Source organism: Pteronotus mesoamericanus, unplaced genomic scaffold, assembly GCF_021234165.1.
Source record: "Pteronotus mesoamericanus isolate MK-2021 breed Mesoamerican mustached bat unplaced genomic scaffold, CSHL_Meso_final contig_20, whole genome shotgun sequence".
NCBI lineage: Eukaryota > Metazoa > Chordata > Mammalia > Chiroptera > Mormoopidae > Pteronotus > Pteronotus mesoamericanus.
The window spans coordinates 23,320,068-23,342,865 of NW_026555085.1; the positions used below are offsets into that span (position 1 = coordinate 23,320,068).

Consider the following 22,798-nt stretch of genomic DNA (forward strand, 5'->3'; position numbering starts at 1 on the left):
GGGATTTGGTTGGAACCTAACTAGAGAGCACACTCCTGCTTCAGGTTCCATTTGAGGGGAAAAGGCCTACAAAGTGAATAAAGTAGCAGCTTAGAGCAAGGGTGAGAGAAGTAATAAGCAGTGAAAATATTTAGCCTTAAGCATAGAGAACTAATAGGCAATTTTATATGTAATTTACTATGCAAAGGGTCACCCTATAAAGATTAGTGTTTCTGACATTTTTTATTTAACATAAGAATTACTTTAAATGGTAGGTTGAGTATGATGATGAAATTTTTCTAAAGTGGGAGCTATTAAATACTTTGAAGGGTTATTGTTGGATGAGTGCAATACCACTGTCTTAAAAATACTGTGGTTACACATCCCTTATTCTTTGAGGTGATCCTGGTTTATACCTGTTGTCCCAGGGTAGTTAATACTACCCCCCTCTACTCTTAGAATGCCCATGTTTGGACAATAAATTATATGATCACCTCTTTTAAATTTCCTATATAAATGTACTTTGAAGCAATACATACTTATTTACAACATACATGCTTTCTATCCCTACCAGGATATAGAGCTTTCTCAGTGACAAAACAAGGCTCCTATCTCTGCCCCTACATATAACTGCCACAGTTTCACCATGTGATTATAATGACCAAGAATGGTCCCAAATAAGCAAAGCCATCCCTCCCAGAACCCCTCAGTCTCAGTGTGTGTACCACCTTAGAGACTGAGCCTTTTCCTGTTTCTATACTCTTAACCCTGCTTCCCTCAAGCTGCTTCTTGACACTTTCTATTTCAAAATGGGTCCACCATCCTCAGAAATATCCAAACTACTGCTCTTTCCCAAATCTCATCAACATATATTGCACCTTGTCCATAATCTATCAGACTATGACCTGGGTTAATCTAAATGTTATCTTTACTCAGGAGTACCACAGAACAACTTTTGTGCAGGTAGGCATTCCTGTATCTTTTGCTTCCCATTAGAATGAGCCCTGAGACACATTTCAGCGATCTGGAATCCCATAGTTTATGACTTCTCAGAGCCATTTGATGAAATTGTCATACTAAGACAATGCCAGTCTAAGGAGCAGAAATGTACCAAAGGTGGAAAGGAGAAAAGGCCAGAGAGATATTTAAATGGAGTTAAATTTGACTTTTTGATCCAAAGTTATACTGTGGAGCAAATACTACATACACAGCTCTCTATTTAGTTTGTACTTGAATGTGCCCACATAGTTTACATTTTCATATAATCCAGAAAAAGAGCCTGCCTGGAGATGTGGCAGGAAGGTTAGAGACTGAAAGGAAGATACTGAAATGCGCACATCTCTGCCATTGTCACATCTAAGTCTGACAATTTACATGAGGCCTGGACAATGGAGTCAAGCAGAAGCATGTCATTTGTGGAGCAACGTGGTAAGAAGTACACGTGTCTTTCCTATGTTCTCTTTTCCCATCATCCAACTAAAGGGAAAGAACCTACAGGAGGTCAGGATCACAAGGAGGAGGAGTCTGGGCCCCTAAATGGCCACGTGGTCCCTGAACGACCACATCATCCACAGTGGACTCGAGCAAGAAATCATCTGTAATTATTTTAGGATATGAAAATGTGAAGTTGTGTGTTATAGTATTTAAGTATATTGGCTAATAAAATCCAGTTGTTAGATTTTGAGCCTTGAGTAAAGATTCAGCCTTGTATTTGCAGAATCTCCATTGATTAAGATGAAAAGACCTTTAAACGATTGCTGGGGACGATGACTGGGCCTACAGTAGGGCATCAGCTTCCATTACGCTGCCTTATCTCCCTCTCTAACTTCTCACCTTTGCCAGATGTTCAACTATCTGGCATCAAGAAGAAAAATTTGTATTCAGAAGAACCTAGATTGTATTTTTAAGGGTAAACATGACCCTTTGGGGGAAAAATGAACTAGTTTTCATTCCATAACATCTAAGACAAGCAGAGTTTTATTCATTCATTCATTCATTCATTCATTCACAGTTGAGAGTGGAGAATTGTTAGCAGGCAAAAGAAATGGGCAGGAAGATATAATTATGCAAAGTAATTTAATGAGTTAGGATCATGAGTGAGTTAGTATCAAACAGTGAAAGTAAAACTGCTCACTTGATCAAAGGCATGGATTTCTATTTCCAGAGCTCAGAGATTTCCTAAGACTTTAAATTAGGGTCAATATAATTGGAATAAGACCATAAAGGTGTAATAGCAAGGTGTCTTTCCAACTCTAAGAAATGACTTCCAGTGGCTCTGAATGAATAGACATCATCACCATCCTTTACTGTTTAAAAAAATTATGTCACAATATGTTCTATATAATGTGAATCTCATGTTCTATTTCATGGAATACCTATAGGCTGTTCTGTCCAAATTCCAATTCCAGCCTTGGATAAGTTCAGCTGTGATCCACAGTTCATTCTGTTAAGTCTTTTCCATAATCCCTCATTCCATATTATATATACACCTTCAGTACTTCCTTCCCTCCTTCACATCCTAACACCTTCATTTAATTGTCTCTTAATCATTCGTCTTAAAAGTACACCCTCTAGTCACTTATTGTTTCCTCCCAGATGCTGCTGTGGAATGACTCCCCATGGACTTCACCTAACATTCCATCCATGTTCATCTGGCTGTGCAGACTATGAGTCCAGCACTCCAAAGCTTTTAAGCTCTTTCTTTCCAAGAAAACTCATAGCTAACACCATTATTTCCTCACAAAAACAGCTAACATCTGCAGACTGAAACATCAAAACAAAGAAAAAAATTCGCACAGTTCTGCTAAAGTTGGATTCAACCTTTGTCAGCCATTTTAGGCAATAAATCAATGTTCTTCTTTTAAATTTCTATTAAAAATAAATCATAGTGGCTGATTTTCAATTTTCCCTTGGGAATAGTTAATGAACAGGTTATATGGAATGACTAATTAGTCTTTATGCCTTCCAGCTAAGCAAACTAAGCATGTATTTGGAAACCTACCCTCTAACAAAATTCAGCAGGTTGCTCAATAAAGTTTAACTTTATTTTGTATATAATAAGTTCATTTCAGAATCATTATTTAATTCAGTCAGTAAACAAAAATATCCTGACAAACAGTTTAGTCTAAACTAACAGTATGCAATAGTTATAAAAATTAATCACTAAAACTCTTAATAACACTTTGAATATAATTAAACTGCATTATCTCATAATAGTCATTTTTAAAACTTTGATCTTATTTGTTCTAGAATCTTAGCTACTGTAACTTCTTTTTTATATACAAGAAATAAGGTCTCTACAAAATAAAACTAAGACAAAATCCAAGCTCCTCATTCCAAGTTGTTTCCTGTGTAGATAGATCATAATAGCCTTTAGTCTTGTACTATAGATCAGTATTTCTTAAAACTTACTGTGAATATGAATCTCTATAAAGCCTGATAAAACAGTATACTGGGACCATATCCAGAGACTGTGATTTACTAGGTCAGGTTGGGCCCATGGATTTGCATTTCTATCCAGCTCACAGATGACAGTAAGGCCAATCCAAGGACACAATTTGAGAACCACAGGTCTAGCTTAAACCAACTTTAAAAATAATTATATGATTATGTTTAAGTAACATTCCATCACCATCAACTATAAAAATCAATGAAATCCCTCTATCCATATATTATATTGTAAAAACAATAAACATTAAAATTCCAATTTTTATGTTAATATCCATTATAATTCCCTGGCTTGGATAGCACTTTCTAATGCCTTCCTTTCAAATAAGAAATGTAAATGATTTATATTCCTTCACTTGGACCATCCAAATTGGTCTTTTCAGCATATACTACAGTAAATAATGGATGGAATTTTAAATAATAACACTAGAAATTCAATTCTATAAAATATCTTTACAACTTTCACAAGTCATTTAAACATTTTTTTATCTCTTTTGATATTTCCAGTGGTATTTTAGAAATACCAATACCAGGAACATCCATATATATTGGAGTGTACTAAAAGAAACATGTACACACACAAGCACATACACATAGTTACTAATTTAGTGCTGAATAGTTTGAGAGAATGGGAGATCATTTGTCAGGAGAGGCCTCAGGATCTGCTGCCCCAACCAGGTCACCTTTCCTCTCGGGATCTCCTTTCAGTCCTTGTGGAATAAAGGGGTGGACATCAAGGCCTGAACTTTCACAGGTCTGGTCTAGCAATAGTAAGAGTAGATCCTGCCGCACAAAATCACATAACCACAAATCTAATAACTTACAATGATCATTTGAAAACTTATTTGAGATAATATATTGAACTATCAAGGATACTCAAAATGACAGTAGAACACACTGAGCATTCAACCACAGGGCCGGTAGGTGGGACAAACCCAGCAGGTATTGTGGAGATTCTCCTAATCAGTGCCTTCTCCCACATGCCTACTCTTCAGTGCTTCATCTTGGTTCTTACTGCATCAATCTTATACATAATGTCCTCAGGTGCTCCAGATCCTAAATCCACTTGGGCCATCTCATCATTTCCCCCTGTATATTCTAACTCCAAAAACAAATGCTTTGATATACCATCATTTACTCAAAGTAATAAATACGTACTTACATATATGGATAGACATAAACCTACCTACACAAAGACTGATATTCATAAATCACAAACATGTTTGAATATGGATGGCGTCATTTTCAGTGGATGTGTATAGATGCATACACATGTTGATAAACATATTTAAAAGAACAAGTTTATGAGCTGTAAATGTTTTTCCTCATGAAAATTAGAGCAACTAAAATTTATGGAAAGTACTCAAGTATTTAGTTGGCTATAACTAATAAATAAATAAAATAGAGTTCTAAGAAAGTATTGATATGTGCTGGCAGGAATAGCAGAGCCAAAATGTAGAAAATAAAGTACACACCATACAGACCAAATATAACTGTCCTTTGCCACAACAGTAATACAAGCAGCAAAACTGTGTGAGAATATGCTCGGTTTTTCTAATTTTTAATTTCTGTGATTTCTACGGTATATGATTAGGCACCAATTAAATGTTTTTATACTTTAATAAGATTGCATTTTATAGTATGCCTTGGTCCATTTCAAATATTTTAAAATTTTCAGAAAGAGTTCTCAGCATTCACTTTCTACTGTCCCTACTGGTTAATAGAAAATGCCTCGAACTGCACTATGAATCTGAAGATAGAAGGAAGTTATTACATGTAGTTTGAGTAAATGATTACATGTGGTTTCATCAATACTAGGTAAGTAGGAGTTCATGTAAAGTTAATAACAAGTATTGTATTTTGTTGACAGTTTGACAAGCAGTGTTTTCTTGATCTTGTTTTTAGTAAAAGGAGGGGAAGGTGGTGTCAAATATGATGGGGCTTGTGGCTTCATCAGAGGTGGACAATGCAACATCAAAGCCCAGTGCTCCCTCCCTCTCAACAAAGGCAGCTGCAGTGGGAAGGAAAAGTGAGAAGCTATTAACACAGGCCATAGCGAACTCCTCGGCACCTCAACATTCCACATTTTCAGCATAGTTTTTAGAAATGCTAAGGAGAAATGGAAAGATGGCAAAGCCGCGTAAAGCTGCATCTGTAATAGTGTAAAGTCAACTGAAATGTCTAGCCATAACACGACTGGCTGTGGTTCCTGAGCTCCCTGATTTGGAAGTATCCTGAAGTTCTCTGAGGGGCACACTGTGGGTGTCAGAATAACTGCCTTGTCATCATGTTTTCCTTCTCATCCATTATATCTTTTATTCTATGATCCTTACTCTACAACTGGTTCCATTACCTTAATTTGTGCTTTTAATGACAAATGAGAGAAAATTATTGTTTTCTATGTTTCCAAAAATAAATGTCCTATTAATAGAGATTTTTATTAACCTCACAAAAGTACTTCAGCAGTAACTTCAGGTCACTGTATTTTTTATTCCATATACTGTACTATATTGTGGTTTTACTCCACACACTGGGGTTTTAGATTATCACTTAGGAAAAAGAGAATAAAGATGAAACAGCTAAAGTAAAGTAAGTTGATTTTTCCAACAGAAGTTATCAGGAACCTTCAATGTAAATCTGACCTTTTGGTTAAGACTTTGAGTCAACTTTACTTGCCCTGAGTTTGAACTACTTACTTATATCTAAGGATGTATGTCTCAGAAATATACTATACAACACGAGGTTTTCAGTAAGTAGCTCAAAAAAATTAAAAAAAATAAAAAGGCTGCTAGTGAGTATAGAGTGAAAGGAAAAGGTTATGTAAGGTTACTATAGAATCATTTTAAAGAGTATGAATAACCTGTCTGAAATAAGAAATAAGAATGATTCATTTAGGTTCATTGCCCTCAGATTTTAAATGATGGGTCTAAAAATCAGCTAATAAGGAAGTTGCACTTTATCATCCTAAGCCATTTGTAACCAACTGCAGTTTGCTTCCTTAAAGTGATAGATTAATCTAGAACTTTACTAACATGTTAAATTTTAAAAAGTTATATTAAATAAGTACAAGATAATTTTCTTATAATTAAAGTTTCTACAGGTAAAAAAAAAAACTGATATGATTAGGAAAGAAATACAGGTTTTGGAACCTGGAATAAGTTCAAGTCCAATGCCTCTACCAGGTTCGTGTCCTGGAGAGAGTTTTATTAATTCTCTGAACCTCTTTTTTTCACATTAAAAATAAGAATAATAGGATCTTCTCTGTAGCAGTATAAGAGTTCAGTAGTGATGTAAAGCCTTTCACAAAGTCACTGGAATAAATCTACTATCTGACAAAGAGTGGTTGCATTACCATTACTATATAATTTCCATAACTCTGGTTAATGATAGTCTATTAACAATTAATGTTGCATTTTATATCACATATATTCTTGCATTTGTCAGTTGCAAATCTAGAGCAGGTATGCTGAAATAATACTGATGACTGTAAATAATACTTTTGATTAAGATGAATGACTGACATTTTAGTTAACAAGTTATCACTGTCTCTCCTATCAGAAGGTCAACATCTGTATACATTCCTCAAAGAGCAAAGAGATTTAAGTGACCTAGCTCTCTAGAGATGAGTCCTTATGAAGGCTCACATTTCACCTCCTTTAGCTCAAGTTTTCCTTTCAATATTTTCTAGAGCATACATTCAGCAGAATTATATTAAATTAAATATTAAAATCTTGTCATGAGGGAATGAGGACTAAGTGATATCAGACATTCAGGGGTGAAAGTCTGAATAACTACATCTGTTTCTCCACAGGTCTTGCAAAATGTCTTTTAAGTACAGCCCTAAAATCTACGCAAACAGAGCTCCAAATTGCCCTCAGCTTTTATGTTTGACCAGGTCCACGGACTGCTGTAAAATGCAAGGTTTGAACTGTGCCACAACATTTAAAAAATCAGAGAATTCTCAGCCCTTAAATCAAAATTCTCAAAAACTAGAAATAGTGTCTAACTAAAATAAGATTCATAGTTTGACTTCAACCAATGATCGGCTTCTATTTCACAGTGAAACAAATACAGATTGAGGAAAGAATTTAAAAAGTGAATGCCAGACTCTGTACACCCAGCGGGTTACAGATGTATGAAAGTGGTGGCAGAAAGCCACTCCACTTCCTTCAAGATCCAAAAACATTTGGAAGGAAACCCCACAAGGAAAGACGTCTGACAGACATGTTCTCTTTGGGGTTTCCTGCCTTCTTGTTTGCCAAGCTTCCTAGACCCCATTGCTTGTTAATAAACTTCACCAAGAAGACTTTTTAAATGCTGATTTCATAGAGTGAAACTTACGCTAAAGGTATTTTTATGCAGTAGAAGTTTCCTGCCATCTGCCTTTCCCTACTTCACAAAGCTAAGGAAGTATGACTTGGAAAGTGACTCACATAAGGCAGCATTTGGTGCACTTACTATCAGTGGGATATTCAGCCCAAACACTGAATTCAAAACCAGGGACCATAGTTTAGACACTGCAACAGAGAAGCTGCTCCACCCTGAGGGTATCGCTACGTCCCTCATTTTTTCTACTTCTGAAAAATGCCATTATGAGAGGATGCATATTGTACTCTGTGTGAATTAAATCAATAAAAACACACTTATGAAAAATGAATAAAAAGCTAGCTTCTACTTTCTCTGGCCTTCACAATGATGGCCAAGGAAAAAAAAAGATTTTCTAACTTCCAAAGTAGTATCTGGATTTAAAAATATACATTAGACTTCAATATGAAAAATAATACATAAGCGCTAAAACTACTAATTCTAGTTTATAAAAATATCTTAGATAAATTAAATATATATCTTCACCAATCAGAAAATCAGTTAATTTTGGTAGAGGCACCTGAAGTTTATATTATGTATATTTGCTATATTTAGCCTATACAAGCTATTTAGTTCTAGAAATATTTAAAGAGCATTAAGTATTTGTTTTCTGCATAACAGAAAGGTAATATAGTTTCACTTCTTGAAAAGACCTCAGTCTAGCACTGCAAATATTATATATTTAATAAAGAAATATTTTAATTGATATGGTAGGGAACTCTGCTTTAACGCAGAAAACAAAAATGGGTCCACTATGTACTGTACAAGAATTGGGGTTGGAGAACATAAGAAAAACACAAGAGAAGTTGTACTACCTGCAAAGAGTGAGCATTTATCTTCAAATCAAATATAAAAAAGGCAATTTTTAAGATTAGAGGCCTTTAAGTTATTTGCTTCTGTAAGAGAGAATAGATTAGATATATGCTATATAGAGAGATACAAATGTATTTTGATACATATATTCATATACATATACATCTATAACTAAATAAATAATTCTCCATGATTTCACTATATTAATTCTACCCATAAATCTTTAATCATCTTATTCTAACTAGGAATGCCTTTTATCTATCCAAATTCCACTTGACCTCAAATGAACCTCTGACACAAAGACTATTATCATTACTAACCTCCTCTGCACTGAATTACATCCATTTTGCAAGCATGTGTTTTTTAATTGCATTGCAAAAAAGGGCCTCCAAAACAAAAGTGATACTAATAAGAAATGAAGACATGAGCTTTCAGAGAAATAGAGCGATGAATAATGAAAATGTGTCCTGGACAGTGACTTAGGGACAGAAAACGCTAGTGGTTCGATCTCGCACAACACATTGCCCTTCTATCCCCACCATGGTCCTCACCACCCTGCATGTATCAAGACAGCCAGAGCACACAGCTCTTCTCTCTAGACCAGGGCAGGAAATATCAGCTCCTTCTATCTAAAGTGCATTTGGAACTCACAGCTCTGGTCCCTTTATTACTGCCTAGAAACAATAGCTTTTGTAAAAAAATTTTTTAGAGAACTTTTCCATTCTTGGTATTACTTGGTTTTCATATAAATTACATGAAAAAAGTTTCAAAATATAAGCTTGTATGAACCTGAATGTTTTAAATCATGTTTATGTAAAATTCTGTTTATATAAAGTCTGATTTTAGAAGAATGCTTTGGGAACAAGTTCTGTCAATCGATACTATGTTCTGTTTTTAAAACAAGGCAAATCAAGATGATTAGTTCCAATATAAGAATTCAAAAACACCTGAGTGTTCATTTAGGAATGAATTTTCATCACTCATGAAAGGGAAACTGCCCAAAAGGGAAGATGACAAACTTCTGGTAACTTAAAGGCAACTTCCTGTCTACTGAACGCTTATCACCAGGCATTACACTGTTAAACGACATGCCAATGTTCAGAAATGTTCTGGAGGGTCTCACTGCACTATCCCCATGTCACCGACCCTAGAGGAAAACAAAATAAAAACTCCATAGTCTCAGAAAGATCATCTGGATGCCTGAGGCAGCTATATGCATGAATAAAAAGTGCAAGTCCTGTTTAAAGCATTCATATGTACTTTATTTCTAAGTGTAGTTTTGGCCAAACAAACCTATTTCCAGAGATTAGTTTAAATTTGACTCACTGGTATGGTAGCCAATTTGTACCTCCCACTTTAACAATATAGAGACCTACAGGAGGAAACTCAGATTCTATGTTGTTTTTAGTATTAGGACAACAAATAGGCTGGGCCATCACTTCCAAATCAGATGTTTTTTAAATATCCAAATACATGATTTTCCTTTATCTCTTATAATGCCGTTATATAAGAGTGACCCATAAAGTTATGGGTCTGCACAGTCTAGCTCCTTATTTGAATGGGGAAAATAAAAAGAAACAAAAATAAAAGCTAAACTTGGAGAGGAATAGAGGAGGAGAGAAGAAAGGGTCAGGGAAAGTTACAGCACAGAGTGAATAAGCATAAAGAAAGCCAGAAGACTTGGAGGAGTTCAGAGCTAATGAAAAAAACAAGAACATAGGGTCGGGGGAGGGAAGGATGTGAAAGCCAGCTGGAGTAAGAGAAAGCAAGGAATACAGGAGCCAACTGAAATCCAAGGACAGAAAGTATTGGAGATTGGAAGGAACAGGAAATTTACTGGAAACCAAGTTGTTTTTCCTTTTGTATCCAATGCAATTCTATTCCAGGCAGAACTCTAGTCTCAACCTCAAAGAGGAAAGAAGGGAAGTCGAAACTCATAGGAGTCTTTCATGGTCAGGAGCCAGGAGCTCTGGAAATGCAGTTTAGAGGAAACATGATAGGACAGCAGTTCCTCTGACAGCAGATACAGGGATAGAAAAGTGGCACCGTCACCTGGCACCGTGTTTTCTAAAATTATGTGAAGTGAAAACAATGATAGTTGGGCTTCATCTCAGAGCTACTGAATCAGAATGTCCAGTACATTTCATAAACACCTCAGATGATTCTAACCACTAGGAAAGTTTAGGAAGGCCTGGTATAGTGGAGAAAACTGGCAACTCTGAAACTAGCACTGACTGAATTCAACTCCCGGCTCTGCTCTTCATTAGTTGTTGATTATGAACAAGTTATTTAAACTTCCTGCATCTCAATAACTAAATCTAAAAAACGGATTGCCGTGAGGATTAAATGAGTCATTGCATAGGAAGCAGTTGGGAAGTGCCTAGCACTTATTGAAGAGAGAACACATACAAAATAACATATTTAAATTGATTAAAAAACAAAATATGAGTAAGATATAAAAAGGCTGCATCCCTTATAAAATACCAGAGATATGCGTTCCAACGGCACAGAGACAAGCCACAGCCCTCAGAGTTTCTGCCCCCGGTCTCAGCATTCATAAGCCAGTCATTTCCCTTCGGACACCGACATGCAAACAGCCTTAACAAAAAGCTTTTTTCTCAAAAACACATACAAGTCAATTCAAATTCAGAGTGACTCCAAGATCTAGAGTCTCTGTGCTCTTGGAGTGCAATAAATCCAGAACTTGGCTGATGCTAAGACCCACATCCATCACCAGTTGTTGAGGATCATTCACCTGGTAACCCACCTTATTTCACAGTTCTGTTCTCCTTAGTCATTTTCCAATATATTATTCCCAAAAATCATCTGTTTCTTCTGTAGAACGCCACATAGTTCTCTGCCTTTTTCGTTATGCTAAGACTCAAGTCTATTTTTCCAGCTGGAAACTCAGCTCTATAATAACAAGTTCCATCACATTTTCAACCTATTTAGTGAAAATCCTCATCTCCTCTGGCCTTAAATGAAACCCTAGCCACCCTGACTCGTAACTCTCTTGTGTAGAGACTGCTTAGCCTCTTACACCTACTAAAGGAGCAGAGGCATGGATGGCATCTTTAGTTCCCATTACATCTTAGAGACTGTTACTCCTTTTTATTCGTATAAACCATCCCCTCCATTGAGATCCATGGGATTTGGCATTACGTGCCTTCCTTTAGGCCTATGTGAGGACCTGTATCCCTTATATATCGAGGCCATTAGAACTTTGTTCACCATCATTCCCCTCACCCCAAATTTTGACACTATTCTGCAGAATATTCAGTGACCTGGTGAACCTTCCCTTCAATATTTAATTTCCAGTAAAATTCACTGGAGTTTTATTTTATTTCAGCTGTCATTAATTTGCATGGTCATACAAAAGACTTATTATTGCTTGTGACTGCTCACTTATTAAGCCTCTGACCACATATACCTATATTTTTGACTTTCTAACTCTGTTGTGCCCAGGACAAAAATCTTTGGCTTCATTTGTACTATAAGTCTTTGGAACTCTCTACTTTTACTTTCTCTGTCAGATATGTTATATCAACAAAGAGGGTCTTGAGAATGGCAATGTATCTAGTAACATGCTATTTGAGAAACCCTGGTATAATAATAATGAAACAGACTTTTTGCAAGATGAATAAGTTCATTCTGTGAAATAAATCTTTTGCTCCAAACAATATTATCAATTTAAATATAAAATAAGAATAGTAAAATATATAAACAGCCTCTAAGATAAACATGAAGCAGTGAGGCTGATGAATATGGCAGAAAATAGGATAAACATATCAATAGTCATATCACACATAATTAAAGTTAAATTAACCTAATTAAGGATGGAAAAAATCAGATAAGTAGCCTATAAGAGACATATTGAAAGCAAAATAACAGAGGAATGGATATGTATTGTCTTAAGGCAGTTAACTTTTTAAAAGACTAAGTTTACGTGAACTAAATATTCAAACACAGAAAATTAAAATACTAATTCAGAACTCAGAAAAATAGAAGACTTTTTTACAAATATAGGAATCAACTGTTTGCACATCACACATACACATACAGGCACAAACATACGTATACATATGGACAAGAGGATCAACAAACCTACAAAATGCTGTTTGAATAAATTAATAAAATATGTAGACTTCCTAAAAAGCTTATTAGTGAGTGAATGAGACTGATTATAAATGAATGAACCAGGATGAAATGAAGCAAGATTAAAAAAGAAAACATTAAGAAGAATATGTTTACCAAATTCATGCCCATGAAATGGAAAGGTATGAGGTAAACCAATCCAATAGAGATAACATACTATAAAGAAAATATAATCATTCATTAATTCACTCATTCACCAAATGTATTGAACTATGTCACATATAAAGAAGGAGTAAACAGCATATTGTTCCTCTAAAGCCAAATAGTGAAGATGGGCACAAAATTACTTTTCATATTATTTTTAAAAATCTTCTCTATATCTCATAATTTATATTTATAGTGGAGACCACTGGAATAGTCTCTTTTTCCATAAACTACTTTTTATGAAGCAGCCGATCTTTTTATTATTTATTTTTGAACTTTAAATTTTTATTCTACACCAACTTCCAGCTATAAGATGAAGAAGTTCTAGAAATCCAATGTATATCATGATGGTTATAGTCAATAAAATTGTATCACATACTTGAAATTTACTATGAAAGTAGATCTTATATGTTCTTGCCACACACACACACACACACACACACACACACAAATGGTAATTATGTGAAGTGGTGCATGGTGCTAATCATTATTTTGAAAGATATAAATTTATCAAATTTATAAACTTTAAAGTTATACAATGTAATAACTCAACAAAGATACAAAAACAAATAAGTGAAAAATAAAGTTACTGTCAACAGTTTTCATGCTGCCTATACTGCACCCACTTCAAAATTTTTGTAATATGGTAAATAAATATACTTTTACAATTGAAATTATATAGCACAATTAGTATTTTCTACATTTTCCCTGTTATATTGTTAATCTTTCAACTAGCTTATTTGCAGCAAACTGTTTATTGAGAAAAACCAAAAAATCTGGACAAGATATTAATGGAAAACAGTTGTTTGATAGCCTTAGCTTCCAAGGTAGTGAGTACTTCAGTGGCCAACATACCATGCAGAAGGAAAACATAAAGTGCTAATACCCACATTTAGCACGACTTTCCTCATGAGGCATTTGCCATTCTATTGCAGCTGGGAAGATCATCAGAGCTTCCAGGAGCCTTAGTGGCTAAGGAAGAAATATTTTGAGTTCAGGTCCCAATAAAGAAAAGACACCCTTGTAAATGCTCTAGGCCTTAGAGTTAGAACCTCTGAAGAGCTACAAAATAAAGGGAGAATAAGGAAAGCCCTCAGGAATGAAGTAGGTTCAGTCTCAAACCAGCTAAGCATCTGATCAGCTTAATATTAGCTATCCTTACTTTTACTGCCTACTAGAAGCAAAAGGTAATCATTTTCTGTACCTCGCACCTGTTAGAATAGCTATTATCAAAGAGACAAGAAATAATAAGTGTCAGTAAGGGTGTGGAAAAAAGAGAACATTTGTGCACTATGGGAATATAAATTAGTGCAGCCTCTATGAAAAACCGTATGGAGGATCATCAATACCACTGGGCCCAGCAATTCCAGTTCTAGGTATTTATCCAAAGAAAATGAAATTACTACCTTAAATAGATATCTGCACCCCATGTTCATTGCAGCATTATTTATAAGCTAAGACACAAAAACAACCTAAGTGTCCATCAACAGATAAAGAAGGTGTGGTATGTATACACATAAAATGGAATATTATTTGGCCATAAAAGAACTTTCTATCACTTGCAACAAGATAAATGGACCTTAAGGGTATTATGCTAATGAAATAAGTCAAACACAGAAAGACAAATACAGTATGATCATACTTAATATGTCAAATCTAAAAAAAACAACAAAAACAACTAATTCATGGATACAGAGAACAGATGATAAAGCCAGAGAGGCAGGGGGCGAGGAGTGAGTACAATAGTGGGGGAGGAGGACAGAGCGGTGTAGATAACACTTTCTGGAGAAGGACAGTATCACTCATTGCCTCAAATTTTGTCTATAATTTTTTCATATCAGGTGTTATAATAAACTCAAAAATGAGTAGGTATTCCAGGAGGAAAGACTCAGGAAACAGATCTACAGAAGATCTGAAGATGGGAATTAGCTAACAGACATGAAACTTCCAATAACTATCATAAATATCAAGTATTTATGATAAAATGGAGCATTGTGGTTTTAAAAATCATATAGAAATACGTTAATTCAAAATTATAACTAAAATTAAGAACTCAGTAAATTAGATTAACAGCAAGTTAGAGAAAGCTGAAGAAAGAATTAGTGAAATGGAATATAGGTGAGAAGAAAATATTCAGACTGAACATGGAGAGAAAAGAAAGGACAAAAAAAACCAAATAATGGGTATAAGAAATAAATTGGGCCCACGGAAAGTTCTGAGATTTTTCAAAATATGGACCTAAGAGGAGAGTCAGAGAAAGGAAGCAGAAGGAATACTTGGAGAGAAATGGTTGAAAAATTTCCAAAACACATGAAAGCCAACATCATTCAGCCATAGATCCAAGATGTGCTATGAACCATTAGCAAATACAATTAATAGATAGATAGATGATTGATAGATAGACAGGCAGACAAATCTAGACACATCATAGTCACACTGTTGGAAATCAAAGATAATGAAAATAGTTCAAAAGATAGATTATTATTAAAGAACCAAAAATAAGAATACTAGCTGATGTCACTGTCTCTGGCTTTCGTTGCATTTGTTGTAAAATCTTCATTTTTTTTTACTGCTGTCATGCATTTTAATTCCTTATATGAAATATATATTTATAGTCAATATTTGTGTACTTGAAGGTCTGTCTGGAAAAAGTCCAGTCATTGTTAATATAATGAGAATGGTTTGTGTGACATGATGTAACCTGGCAGCCAAGGAGAGAGGACTGGAATGCGCATGTGTGAACAATGATGACTTCACTGTACTAGTCTGTGAGGCAGTAAATGCCGCTGAGTGAGCATGTGTACTATGTGACCATCTCATTCAAAATGACTGAGTGAGTAGAGTGACGAACCTGCATCAAATTTTGCATGAAGCTTGCACATTTGCCTGCCAAAACTGTTCAGATGATTCATAAGGCTGCAGCTGTGGACAAAGGGTGATTAGCGGCTTCATTATTACAACACGCCGCTCATGCATCATGTTTCATACGGAGTTTTTTTGCAACACATCAAATCACCCAGGTGACTCAGTCTCTCTACAGCCCAAATTTGGCTCTCTGCGATTTCTGACTTTTCTCGAAACTAAAATCACCTTTGAAAGGGAAGAGATTTCAGACCATCAATGAGATTTAGGAAAATATGACAGGGCAGGTGATGGTGACTGAGGGAGCTATATGAGATCTCAAAGTACCTACTTTAAAAGGGACTGAGGCATCACTGTCCTATGTAAAATGTTTCTTAGCTCTTCTTCAGTAAATGAACTCATTTTTCATAGTGCATGGCTGGATACTTTCTGGACATACCTCATATTTATGCACATTATATTCATATATGTATAGGTATATATGTGTGTATCAAAATAAATGTCATTTCAAACAAAGAAAAATTAAAATGATCAACAATTTTTTTAGTAATGAAAATATAAAGCAAAAACCTCTATTTGAAAGAAAATTATTTCAGATGAAAGAGTGGAAATGAAGAACAAAAAAGAGCAAAGAAAAGAAAAAATATGTGCATAAATACAAATGTATGTTGATTGTGTGTGTATACATATATACATATACATATATAACAAATACACCATGTAGAGAAGTAGTATACACAACAATATGAAAAGCAGAAGGCAGTAAATGGAGTTATTTATGTTTGCATTTTAATAGTTATAATACCATTAATTTATATATTAATTAAGTCAAGGTTGTGTGTTAACATAGCAACTAAGATTGCAGTAAAAACAGTATGTAACAAACTGCAGAGGGAAAATAAATAACAAAAAATACATAATTTCAAAAGAAACATAAAAGAAAAAAAAGGGCAGGGTGAGAAAAGATAAAAAGAACACCTGAGACAAATAGAAAACAAACAATGGAATGGTAATTTGGTTCCTTTCTGAAAATTTCTCCCCGGACATTCTAAGGTATTTAGTGAATGTACTGAGAGCCATGAAGTTGCAAACTAAAAAGCATATGGTTACATTATCCTCTGATTAAATTTAAGCAGAAATATAATACATTTAGGTAAATTCCAGAGATCCTTTAACACCAAATACTTTACTTTTCATTGCAATTTTTTCTGACAGCAAATGTAACTTAAAGGATCAGGATATAATATGAAATAAGTATAAATTTAATCTCATAATCTACAATTTTTCTTTTATAAATCTAATATACTTGGAGTACTGTTTGTGTTAGAATTGAGAACCTTGGGAATTTATCATTGCAATGGGGTATTAATATATGAAGAAACTGAGCTGCCACTTCAGCAGCCTTGGAAATCAAAAAGAGATTACTCTACCAGAAACTTAAGTATAATCAAAACAAAAACTTTAAAATATACTAAGTAAGCCAGGCTCATTATACCCATTTTATATGGGACAAAAATAAAAAATGAAACAGGCCCTTAGAGATATCTTAAACCACAGTATGATTCATTTTAACCTCTGGGTCTATCAAGGAAATCTTCTGCAAAACCAATTTCATTAGCAGAAACCCAGAGACCCAAAAGAATTTAATTAGTGGAGCTGTGGTAGTGTAAGCTTTTTATGCCCACTGACACATTTTTTTTAATTTGGTTATAAACTGTTAAATATACCAATAATTATGATGGATGCATTATTATCTCTAATGTGTAAACTGAAAATTTAAGATCTAGCGAATAGATCTTAATATAAGAGAATAAATTTGTCACAGAAAAGGGTCTAGGTTTCCCTTCTTCTACTGTCTAGTACATGATTCTTTCAAAATAAAGTCTATCCTTACTGCAACCAAATCATTTCAAATCACAGGAGTTCCATTCAGGATTCTCTCTGCAGATTTACCCTTAACCAATTGATTAAGCACTGTTTTGTCATTTCACAGCCTTCAGAGCCCATTTTCAACTCTTCTCATCAAACCACGACTAGGTTCTATCAGGTGAAAAAGTAAGACACAAACAGGAATAATATTTATCATCCATTACTAAAACCACATTTACTGACATCATGTATTCAGCCCATCACTTTGGCATACATTAAACAAATATTTATCACTGTACTATAAAACACTAATCATTGTCTTGAACCCTGAAGAGTGCTAAGAATAATTCATGGTCCCCATAAACATGTGATGCTTATGGCCTAGAAGGGTAAACATTCATTCATTTGTTAATTTAACAATTATTTATTGACTATCAAAAACCAACTAGACAATCTGTTAGATGCTGAGTACCCTGTGGTGAATTCTGTCCTTACTTACATGATGCTTAGAGTCTGGTAGTAAATTAAACATCAAATAATCACAAAAATAAATATATAATCTATATTATACATAAAGATTAGTGCACTGTGCACTATATGATAACAAGGCTACTTGCCTTGAGAATCAGAAGGATTTCACGAGAAGGAACATTTGAGTTGAGATCTGAAGGATGAAGATAAGTTAATTAGCTGGAAAGAATGTTGCTAGCAGAGGGGAAAACAAGTGAGAACCGTGTTACCAAAGGAATCATTATTAGGGAACTCAAAGAAGGCCACTGTGGCAAGAACACCAGAGTGTTGCTTAAGATGATATTGCAGAGAGATGCAATGAAAAGACCCCTGGAAGCTTCAGAGAACACATTAAAAGTGTTGGTGTTCATTCCTAAAAGCTATGGCAATTCATGGAAGGTTGTGAAAAAAAAGGGAATGGCATGATTCTGTTTGAAATAGAAAACATACCCTAACTAGCTATATAGATGTGGGTTGGAGAAGGATTGCAATAGTCTAGAAGTCCATGGGAAAAAATGCTATTTTAAACCTGATTGTAGTACTAACGTTGGAAAAACAGGTGGATTTGAGAGAAATTCAAGAGGTAAAACAGCAGGACTTAGTGACACTTGGGATGTGGGGAAATGAAAATAAGGAGCTCCTGGTTCATGGCTTGTAGGACTGCATGGATGGTGATGGCGTTCCCTGCGACAGAAAATATTAGGGAAGGCCTGTCATTCTAAGGGGGGAACACGAGTTCAATTTCGGAAATATTTAGCTGGAATCGCTTTTGAGATTAGCAAGTGACAATGTCAAGTGAGTAGCTAAACATCTGGGCTGGAATTTAAGAGAGGGATGGGAATATAAATCTGGAAGACACTGACATACAAACAGTAATGGAAACTCTGAGTGTGGACAAAAAGGCATAAAGAACCTGAACATTCAGACACATATAGGCCGCTGAGCCAGTCTGGTTCTAGACTGAGGAACCAGAAAGGCAGGGCTTAAGGCACTAAAGGCATTGTTAAGCAGATGCCAAGGAAGGTGATAAATTACGGAGTCAAGCATCAGGTGTCAATGCTGCTGTGAGTTCAAATCCGACAAGATGTAAAAAATTACAATTCAATAAGACTGGGACTAAAAGAGAATTACATACAAAATGCCATAAATGGTGCGTTAACTCTGGAAGTGGAAAAAAAGTTGGCCAGAGGAAGTGATATTTAAGCTGTACTTGAAGATTGAATAGGAGTTTCCTAAGCAAAGCAGTTGAGGGATAAAAGGGCAGTTTTAGAGAAGATATTGCTATTTCTCAAAAAGGAACAAAAGTCTTCATTAGGCTAGTGAATATCAAAATCCTATTCCTCACATTCCTTAATCAGTCAGTCATCGTAGTCATTTTCAATGATCTTAGTTTCCACTAACAGGGCAAAGTAGACAACCTCACGCAGCAGCCTAGCTTCAATTGTTGTCCCCAAACCCCACAAAATCAGACCATGGCAGGGGACAAAGAAATACATTGTTAACCCAGCAACAAAGGTCATATAAAGTCTCAGAATTAGGGAACAAAAGTTGAGAATTTCTAATTGATTATATAACAGAATAAATATTAACGTTAAGAGAAAAGTTATAAAAATTCAAATTAGAATGCAGGAAAAATAAATACAAAGACTTGTGAACAGATGAGAAGATAAAGAATAACCCTCTCTTGCATTGTCAGCAAGAGGCTTTGAGTCAAGTTATCACCGCCGTCTTTTAAGAAAATGAGGAACAAAGTATCATCTAAAGAATCCACAAATGACAAATGCTAAATTCCTGTTTGTAGGTTACAATTTCACATGCTGATCTGAGAATACTCAAAATGGAAAACTGATAACTAACATTAGAATAGTTGATTTAAAGAAACAGTTAAGTTGTGCTTACCTATTAAATGTTATAATACACGTTATTCCTTTGTTCACAAGAAAAATCAGGAATCAACTTTTTCTGCATCCAGCAAAATTCAAAAGTATGACAGCTAAACCCTCAGTGTCCCTCTCTTTTGCCATGTTTTAACATTCACATATCAATAATCACCGTTATCAATTTGTGAAATTTTAAGGGAAAAGTAAATCTATATATATCTATATATCTTTATATAGATATATAAATATATATTTTATATATACTATACATTATTTATATATATATTTTTTGCCTGCCATTTCTGCATTGAATGCATTGAATCACATGTATGTGGATACTATTAGGTTGCCTTTGTGTAAAAATGGACTTTCAGGAATCACGTGGGATTAATTTTGGTCTGAAATTGCTGTTTTCTACCATTTTTTTCCAAGCTTATTCAAGTGTGTTGAAGCATAACTACATTAGGAATAATTAATGATATGATGGATAATTTCATCCTACCATGTTTTCCTAACCTTCTACGTTGGCTTCTTTCCTTTTTCTGCCTCACATTCTGGCAAATTTGTCCTCTTTGTTACACAATACAAGAAGGGAACTGAAAATAAGGGCACTATCCTTGGCTGACTGCCTACAGCTACAAATGATATTATATAATGCATTCCTTCCAACAGAAAAACAGAAGGAACAGTTCCTTTAGGGACCGGCTAATGGCCACAGGTAGGGATTTTGCTGGGTCCGCTCTGTAGGGCAGGTCTACATGTTTACAGCAGACAGATCATGGGAAACCTTCTAAGGGGTGACGCCTAACAAGACGGACTGCTGCAGAAAGGGCTTTGGAGTGCAGAAGTGACATTAAAGGGGCAAAGGTCGGTGGCAGTGTACAAAAGGGTGGGGACACTCTGGGCCTTGAGGTGGTACCTGCGAGGGGTCGAGCGCCCCAGCCACTGAATCCGCGATCCAGAGATGCTCCCGGAGAAGCTGCTGGTAGCTGAGGCAATGCTTCACCGCGGATGGCACATTCCCCATGGCGGGGCCTCGGCTGCTGTCGGCGATAGGTGGGAAACAGCAGGAGAAGGATGCGGGCGGGCACCGCCCAGCGAAACTGCGTCAGCTCGGGAGCGCGCCCTTCCCGCGCGCGGGCGGCTGCAGCAGCCCTGCTCTGCGCACAGCGGCGGCGCCAAGAAGGCTGAGAGCGGGACGTGGCCGTATTCTGGGCTCGGGAAGTACCTGTGCGGATGCCTGCAACGCAGGAACCAGGGGAAGAGGGGAAAGAACTGAGTCAACCGACGTTCAGGTGTGGCGCATTTTCTACGCAGCGCTGAGCTAGCGTGCGGGGCTGATTGCATCTGCACACCACCCACCTAATCCACTTGTCACCTGATTCAGATCCAGTGGCGAGGGCAAAGGGGTTAAATAAAAGGAAGGGAGGCAAGTGTTTTGCGTTGGTGAGTGCTCGTTCCCAGCTGCAGCCTTTCGCGCTCAGTATAGATTTGTCCAGCGTTGAACTCACTTGAGTTTATGCTTGATGACAATAAGCTCTATTTAAAAATATTTGGAGACAGTTTGCAAGGATAAAACACATCTATACAACAGTCTAATAAAGAAGAAAATAGTGAAGGTACAAAATTAGGGGAGATGTCAGTTAGTTGTTAATACAAGGTATGCACTAAAATGGAATTGAGTTGCTTAAGAGACAATCGCACAAAATTATTGAAGCCCTAAAGGCTAAATTCATTCATACTGAAAATTCTAAAAGAAATCTCAAGGCGCTCGAACAGGGGTGATCTTGGTGGTGAGGAGATTGGGAAGATTAGTCCTGAAACAGATGACCTCCCTGCCTCCCCCTCTCTCACAAGCATACTGACATGACATAGACCCACTCTACAAATCCTAAAAGTGGGTTCAAGGGCCTGCAACTGAATAGACCTATTCATCGAGGATAGTATTGTGCAGCCACAAATGCATGGCTAGGGATACCAGTCAGTCCCATGGGTCGCTGCAACAAATATAAATCAGGCGCTGACTAATACACACAGTTGCACAACCAGATGATACAGGGTCCAAAGAATACGTTGTAAAATGTCATACAAACACACTTAGACAGAATCTAACACCCAGAATAAACAAACCGTCATTACTACTTGTCAGGGGGATGAGGCTCCCACTAACAACAGAAATCAGGAATTAAGGTCCAAAAGAGACAAAGAGTGGAAGAGATATCCTGTGGATTTTTTAGTGGAACAGCACTAAAAAGGTCAAGAAGGACTGAGGGGATCTTAGACCTCTCACAGCTTTGACCACAAATCGTAACCTTGGAGAACATGCTGCCAAAGTGAAATCATGCAATTTTTAAATGCCTTTAAAACTCTAAAACACCAAAAATCCCAATTATTATTTATTTGAATGTGACTATTTTATAGGTATATATTCATAGGACTAAATCTCTATAATGTTGTTTTAAGCAGAGATCAACTGTTAATAATTTTTCTACCACAGTTGAAATGCAGCATCAATGTCTACTACCACTTTTCTCCCCCTGTTATATAATTCTATAATAGGGAACATGGTATTTCAAAGAATTTAAAAGGACCCAATTTGAACAACAGTAATTTAGCAACTAATTATATGAGGGGGGACCCCCAAAAACAGGGTTTATTAATAAAAATTGTATACTTATTATTAAATGTTTAAACATTAGTCACCTTCAAATCCGTCTCTATTGGATGCAATACACCTATCAAGACGTTTCTTTCCACTATTCGAAACAGTTTTT

General features: G+C 35.8%; 1 protein-coding gene across 1 annotated transcript in view; it reads right to left on the reverse strand.

Moving 5' to 3' along the window:
• The window catches only part of HMGCLL1 (3-hydroxy-3-methylglutaryl-CoA lyase like 1), a 164,922-nt gene extending 143,820 nt beyond the window's left edge, over positions 1-21,102 (reverse strand). The window contains exon 1 of the mRNA XM_054569502.1: positions 20,944-21,102. Coding sequence (XP_054425477.1) covers positions 20,944-21,051 — 108 coding nt within the window. The 5' untranslated portion in view covers positions 21,052-21,102. The remainder of the gene's footprint in view (positions 1-20,943) is intronic.
• Between the last annotated feature and the right edge of the window lie 1,696 nt (positions 21,103-22,798).